The 8,078-nt window shown below is 35.8% G+C and overlaps 1 protein-coding gene across 1 annotated transcript in view; it reads right to left on the minus strand.

The window, feature by feature from the left end:
* LOC118753545 (protein CASC1) overlaps window positions 1-7,456 on the minus strand; it is a 30,566-nt gene extending 23,110 nt beyond the window's left edge. Inside the window, exon 1 of the mRNA XM_036488431.1 lies at window positions 7,400-7,456. Coding sequence (XP_036344324.1) covers window positions 7,400-7,456 — 57 coding nt within the window. The remainder of the gene's footprint in view (window positions 1-7,399) is intronic.
* Between the last annotated feature and the right edge of the window lie 622 nt (window positions 7,457-8,078).

Below are 8,078 nucleotides of genomic sequence, written 5' to 3' on the forward strand. Positions count from 1 at the left end.
AATGCAATAAATATTTTCCGTTGGAACGAAATGCGCTACAAATAACTTTTTGTTTCAAGTTGAGCATCAACTGGCACGAGTATAATAAATTCGAAAACTGTGACTTATATTTCCCACAAAATTTCTTTCAAAGACTTTTTAGATTATTTATGTAGGTGGGGTTAGGTTAGGTTAGATAAGTTAAGTCAGGTTAAGTTACGTTAGGTTACATAACTTTACGTTGGGGACCTCAGTTGTGAATCACGTGTGGAGCTTGAAGCTACAGAGGAAGGCAGTTTGTGCCAAGAACGAGGTTTCTCAAAATTTCACAGACCGCTGATTTTAGTCCTAGAGGGCTGCTTGAAGTTGTTTAAAAAATGCAATCCGGAGGCCGGTGTAGTATATAATCCCACCACGTGAATTCCAAACGGACAGTGGACTTTCATACCGCAAACAAAGTGAGTTACTGCTCCGTGCACTTAAATACATAGATCCTATGACCACCTTCGGTTCATAAAGACGAGCCTTGATTTTCTGCCAGCGCTTACTAAGCTGACATAAGTTCTAAGTACCCACTTGCAGCCTACTGATTCCAAACAGCGCCGCGGCGTACCCTCTGGCGTTCTGACTAACGAAGTGTTCTAGAAATTTACCTTAGGAGAGAGTTCACACCTCCAACCAATTGTCACCCTGCAGCAGTTGATAGCCACTGAGGTCTTCTTCTGTATTCTATCAATGCTGGCCTTCTACGAAAGCTTCCTTCCTAGAACTAAGCCAAGAACGAGACTCTAGTGAGGGAAGAATCGGATGAGGTATCTTATACTTTGTAGTGAAGAATATAAGATCCGCCTTACTGGGATTTATGTTTGTCGAGTCCACTATTTGCGGAACACTTTATCCCCAGGTTCAAGTATATTTGAATCACACCATATATAATAATAATATAATATTTTGACGCTTACATTTTTGCTAAGTATTTAGCGGGGCTTCTTCTACAAAATGGAGGGACCTACAATTTACGCTGCCTCCGAATAGCAAATGGTTTTATGAGATGATTTTTCAAGGCGGAAATACACCCGGAGGGTTGCCTATCGAGGGGCGACATTTTCTAATTTTGATGCTGCTCGGATCAGGGATCTAACCCAGAGTCCACGGATTGGTAGTACGCACCTCTAACTACTCAGCCACAGTGGCAGAACATAGATAAGCTCCAGTAATTTACGATTGACTAAAAGGCCTAGATCATACGCAAAGATAATCACCCGCCAGCTCTTCCTCTCTAGCAGGTCGTTTACGACCACAAAAAAAAAAAATTATGAGGGAACTCCACCCTGGAGAATGCCTCAAATTTCCCTTATGCTGGACGGTAGCACTTCTCTACTTTGCCGCAGCCGTTATCTGAAGATTTCTGTAGGAATGACATTATTAAAAGCACTCCTTATGTCGAAGAAGACGCCCTCAGTAAAGTTTTTATGGATGAAGGATTCCTATATCGGATTCACTGTGCTGAGCTCCTGATGGGCAATCACTAAGATTTCTGTTCCTAATCTGCCGATGAATCAGCCTCTGAAGAGGGTTTTAAACAAAACCGAAAAGAAACAGAGATTAGGGAAATATGTGAGGGCTTTTGCCGGGCTACGGTTTAAATTTCACCCCGGCAACTCTTTAATCTCTGCGAATAAACCCTTGTACAAATTAACTAACGTGAGTAAGAGCCAGCCAACGATACAACTCCTTCAGAGCAGGCATAAATCCGTCCAGTCTCACTGAACTAAAGGGCTAGAAAGAGTCTATCGTCCAAGCGATACGACAGGTTTATCCAACAGGTCGCTTTTACCAGACCTGAACGCGATATGGACAGTCACAAGTTGAGCAGCCAATCTACTGCCTCTTAGAGGCAGTAAACAATGTCTGGGATACAAAACCTAAAGTAATCCGTCAGAGTGAATTTGAGCTTGATGGAGAGCTCCTAAAAGTTCTTTAAATTTTCGACTCAACTGTGTAGAAGTCCTCTAGTGCTCTTCTTAAGTACTAACCACCGACCACCTACTCATCCTTTCGGCGAAGTAAATAAAGAAAAAGCTGCTACATTACATGCGTCACTGAAAATATATAGTTCATGAATTTCTTCTCTTTGCATGCATTTAGCAAACTCAAAATTCTCAAAATTTTTTTCTGCAAAAGAAAATTCCGACCAGCTTACGACAGCGAGAATGCACAAATTTCTTTTTCTAACAAATTTGTTTTTCTTTACACTTTGCACTTGTCATTGCTAGGTTAACGGAGAACTTTCGCAAATAACTATGTCCGACTATGTATTACGAAAAAACCACAAAATTCGCTGGCCTTCCTACCACATTTTAACCACAATAATAAACAAAATGTCGGTTGCATTTTCTGCAATCCAGCATATTTGACGTTGACAGATTATTTCCGTACTCTGTGTTGCAATTCTGTAACTCAAATACTTTTATTGTTATACATAAATACCTGGTATATATATTTTTTGAGAGCACACAAATTCTTCTATTTGCCCTAAGCTGTTGTATGGGTGGAAAATACCTGGTGACAGTGTGGAAAATTTGATGCATAAACAATTCAAAGGCATGAATAAGTAAAGAAGTTTGCTGCAGACATTTCTCACAAATTGCGCATAAAAATGGATTAAGTTAGCACTGCCTTGTAGCAGTGTAGTTGACATGGTTTTGAAGAATGTTTTTTTGCCATTATTTTAAGCGTAAAAATATAAGTTGAATTTTTTAAAATTGCTGCTTCTTGGAAACAAACCAAAGTCCAGGAGTTTGAGCTTTAGGTGGCAATACTAATGGCTCCGCGAAGTTGAGGCAAGGAGGGCCAAAGCGGGCAGTATTATTCTGCTCTAATGGCCAAAGGACTATTAAGAGATGCTCGGATTTATGGGAAACTCAAGATTCAGATCAGCCACGAATAGGGCTGTAATGAAGAGTAATTGATCTCCGAAAGATAACAACCACTGGCATAGCCACGGCATCTGTGGGCATCCGTTCCTTAAAGACTCATATAGTGACAGGATTGAACAAACGTCATTTGCGGATTATCTTAGTAGAGTCGTAAGCGACTCGCCATAGAAGATGACAAGACTGTGCTTCATCACATAATGAAGACACAGCTTCATAAAGCTCCAACTGATGGAACTTCTTCTTTCTACAGTATCGATGCTAGGCCTGGTTAAAGTTCAGAGACACTGGAAATCCTGAAAGCAACGGCTGGTTGGGGTTGATGAGCCATAGACCGATGTGGATTGCTTGCTTGACAAAAGGGAGCAACTTTGTGACGTAAACTGCAAGTGTGTAAGTGCCCGTGCCAAAAAGTCGCACGAACCCTTTAAAAAAAAAATTAACAAATGACATTCGACCGCTTATTCTTTACGGAATTATAGCATGGTGGCCTGCCTTGGGCAAGGCCTCTAAACTTAATCTACTCAGAAAAATACAGAGGATTAGTATGATCTACATCAGCGTGGCAATCCTGACAATGCCAAATGACGCTTAAAATGTCTTTTTGGATCTTCTGCCACTAGATCTAGTGGGTGAGCAGATAACATCTCAAAATACATATAGCTTTCTTACTGGTTATACAGACCCTTGTGTCGAAACTCTGGTTCCGTATAGAACCTGCGACATGAAAATCCCAATCCGGAAGCTACTATACTACACCCGGTAATATATTAATTTCTACATTTGGTTAAAAAAGGAGCGGTGGATCGTAGGGGGAGCTCCTAATTTCGGCTACCGGACTTCGGATTAAAAAGGTAAAATAGTTTTTATGTTTAGTGACAGCCAAGCAGCAATTAAAGCCGGGAGTTCCATCACAATTAAATTAAAAATTTTGCTGCGACTGCCGCCGATCTCTGCAAGAGATAGCTAAGTGGAACTGTCAAAACTTCATGGGAATATATGTTTAGTGAAGGTAGGGTAAGAGAGGATTCGATAAGCCAAAGTGCAGCCTTTTTTATGGCCGCGAGCTCTGCTTGGAAGATACAAAAAATTACAGCTGAGTTTTTAGTTTTTTTTTGTATGGAGGGCGCTGCGCTTGGTCAAAGTGTATTTTCATATACAAGAAAATCTATTTTTATATAGAACAAAATATGTTTTTATATAGAAGAACACTCTTCACAAGAAAAATTCCCAAAAGTCAATGGAAATCTATACTGACTTGAAACTTTCACTTCGCATTTGCACTAAAATTGAATGAGCAACAAAACGGCATACTCCAATTTTCTAAAAATCCCGAATAAAATGCTTGAAATTTTGATGATTTGTTTTTTTAATTTTATATGTATAAAGTGTGAAACTTTGATTAATATGGTTTATATTATAGAATGAACTATATTTTCATAACGAAAAAATTCTTTCATGAAAATAATTGTCAATATTTTACGAGAACAAGGTGTATGCTAACTTTTAAGTCTGACTGTATAACCTAACTATGGAACAACGCACAATCACAAGCTGAATACTTCCATTTCATTTTTACAGGGATATATAGAGTACATAGCTCCCTACAATTTATGTATAGAAATTAAAAAAATAAAAATAATTGGATAATGGGGATGAGAATGACGGTCGAACGAGTGAAGCTATTTTCGCACTTCACACAGCTTGACAAAAAAATGCCCATCCTTCAGCTCTATAAGCATATCTAGCCCTAATGAGGCTGGCAATGACATAGCTGGAATTCCGATCGACTTGAGGGTGTCAAACAAATGACGAAGCAAATTTGAATGGAGTGAGACTGATGCTGCTATTAATTGATTTCAGTGTGCCAACATGGTGAGATTTATAATAATGTACTTGTAGGCGTATTTATTTACTAAGTTAAGCTAATGGCAAGTAAAATTAAATGCTGGTCATTATTGGAACACCTGAATGTTGTTTTGTAAATAGCGTTCATTAATTAAGGATTAAATACTCGATTTGTTATAATTACAACACTTACAACAAATGCGCAATTAATTAAGTTGATTAAGAGCTAACAGGGTAGCAGAAGAAGGCGTGCGAGTGTCTAGCAGGTACTCGTATGAAGAAAATAGTTAAGTGGGCGTCATTGGTTAGGGTCATCGAAAGCTAATAAATAGCAGCATAGTGAGGCTTGCTCGATTGATGCGGATGGTAACTGAAGGCTCTTGAAGGCATGTAATAGTAATTTTATTGGGGATATTTGAGCGTTACTAGTACGCTAGGCGCCATTATCTTAATATTTCGCCTTTAAACTAAATATTTGCAGCAAAAATTTTATTATTTATTTACATAAATAAAAGTAATAAATTAATGCATTTGTTTTTGTTCTTCTCCTTGCAGCTAAATGATCTTATAAGCGATAACACCAACTAGATTAAGTGCTTGGCAGGCAATGGAAAAAATGTTTATTTTTATTTAATTACAAATATTTTGAAATCAAAGCAATTAAACGAAAAGTGAGACAACCTTAGCTAGATTCATTAAAACCAAAAAAAAGCAACAAGATTAGTAAACCAATAAATCAATAATTTAAGGTTATAGCGAAAAGAAAATTAAAAAAAAAAATATATGTTAACGAAAATAACGCCATTGTGATTCTTAATTATAGCTAATATTTATGGAGCCATTGTAAAATTTAAAAGCGGCAGCAAGAAAAAAAAACAATTGTTAAGTAACAAAATAATTTTAGAAAACTAGCAACATAATAGTACCTTAACTTAATGTGAGCCCAGTTTAAATTAATTAAAATAATTTCAAAAGTAGTTAGCTAAGCAGCAAAATCAAATACGAAAGCGAGCAAAAGAAAAAATTAAATTAGTCAAAGTTTGCCATTAAATTATAAAATTCTTAAATAAAATTCAAAATACTAAATGCTAAAAGTAGTGTGCAATTTATCAAAAAATCAATGCAATATTAGTTCAACGCAAATTAAAAGTCATCAAGATCAATTAAAAATAGTGTTAAAAACAGAAATAATACAGATAAAGTCGCGCTCCAACATTTTAAATAATTTCAATAAACAATGAAAAAATATTTACGTTTCGCTATCGTAGCTAATTAGATACGTATTTGTTTAGTAGTACAAAAAAAAATCATAAAAAAAAAATAAAAAACACAAAATTATAAAATATTAAAAAAAAATATTTAAACTTTCACCGTAGTCAAAATATAAAAGCTATCCAGCGTAACGTCAGCCGCCCATAAGTTACACACGCCGCTGCTTGGTATAGAAAAAATTAAAAAAAAAAACAATACCAAATAATGTGACAAAATCCAAATACTTCCCTACCACTTCAACAAAGAAATGTTTTGAAACGAAAACGTTTAATTAAAGTACTTAAAATAAAATCTAAACTATGTAAAAAAAGATACCATCTTAAAAAAATAATTTAAAATATTAAGTAAGGAAGTCACAAATAAAGCTGTACTCGGTAAAAATTGTGCACGCAACGGGAAAAAACCCAATCATATTCTGTATAAAATTTTCAAACACTGCAAAAAATTTCCACTATTCATCTTGCTTCAATGGTTACTCAAATAAAAAACCGATTACTCGTGCAAAAAAAAATTAAGCCATGTTTGCAAAAGTATAACTGCAAATAAATAAGCACTTCATTGCTATACGAAAAAATATCCAACTAAAATTAAAACCGGTTATGCGAGGCGGCATGCAAGTTAATTATATATTGCAATGAAAAACAACAGTTAAGGTCGCATTCGCACACTGCTAGGTACAAACGACTGATATGAAGGTAAAACGCATAGTTATCGAAAAAAATTAGAAACCGATTACTTTAATGAAAAATTCCTTAAACTGCTGCAAATCGAATACTGATTCAAATTGAAACGCAATAGTTCTATAAAAAGCTTCCTATAACTCTTCATAAAAAAGCGGTTACTTAAATTAAATCCGGTTACTCAAAGCTAAATTCGTGTACCTATATAAAGTTCGAACATAAAAAAAAACATAACTTTAGTGGCCAAATTAAATAGTTGTCTTTGAAACAGCTACTTCCTAAATAAAAATAAAGCAAATATAATTCACAAATCACTGAGTCGATTACTTTGTGCAGTGACAGTTGCCGCCTAAGCAGTTTTACAATCTCCGCGTTTTGATAGTTCGTGATACGCAAAACAAAAAATAAAACCGTTTACCACCCACGCTGCTGCAACAAACAACAACGCCAGTTATCCTGTTACCACTAATCCACGCCAATCTACAGCAAATGCTTCTAAAGCAAATTCACAAAATTTAAATAAAATTTTTTTAATTTTATCAAAGTTACGTAAAAAGTGTATTTTTTGTGTTTTTTCTTGTGTTTCGTAAAGTTTTTTTGTTTTGTAAATTGGTTTGTTGTTGCCTAAAAATCAACGTAATCGCAAACGCACCGATACGCGCTATCACGCGTTGACGTGCTCACTGTGCCACTACCACCACTACCACCAATTTTCAGGTTGTTTGTTGTCGTTTTGTACATTTTTGTACTAGTGCAACAACAACAACAGCCGGCAAAATGACGATGTGGCAGAGTGGCGGCATGGGAGGCCATGGCTCCCAAAATAATCCATGGATGAAATTGATGGGCATCGTGCATAAGGAGCGACGACACGCAGACAACGTACAATCACAAAGCGGATCGAATGAGCGGAATCTAAATCAGTAAGTACCAGAAAAAGTAATTATAAACTTATTTACGAATATGTAATTTTTGCAATTTACGAGTATATTACAAGTGAAATTATTTAATTATAATCAGCGTTATCATGAGTTAAATTTTCCCCGAACCGGTTCATTTTTCACCATGGTTTTACTATGGGCGGATGACAAATTTTTGGGGTGAGTTTTTTTCAGGCGAAACTCAAAAATCGGTTAAATACCATAGGGAATAATTCCTTTTTAAAAAGTTCCATTTATTAAATTTATAAGTTCAACACAATTTTACAACATGAATGCCAAAAGAACGAGGCTTATTTTTTAAGAGAGCTGCCACCTGCTTTAAGCTTAAAATTCAGTTTTCTTAAAACGTATGCTGAATAAAGTATTGCAATATGGATGAAAAACGAAAGTGGTTTGTCAAAGTTTTATTTCGAAAATATTTT

The sequence above is a fragment of the Rhagoletis pomonella genome, unplaced genomic scaffold (genome assembly GCF_013731165.1).
Source record: "Rhagoletis pomonella isolate Grant_MI unplaced genomic scaffold, Rhpom_1.0 Rhpom_scaffold_00002, whole genome shotgun sequence".
NCBI lineage: Eukaryota > Metazoa > Arthropoda > Insecta > Diptera > Tephritidae > Rhagoletis > Rhagoletis pomonella.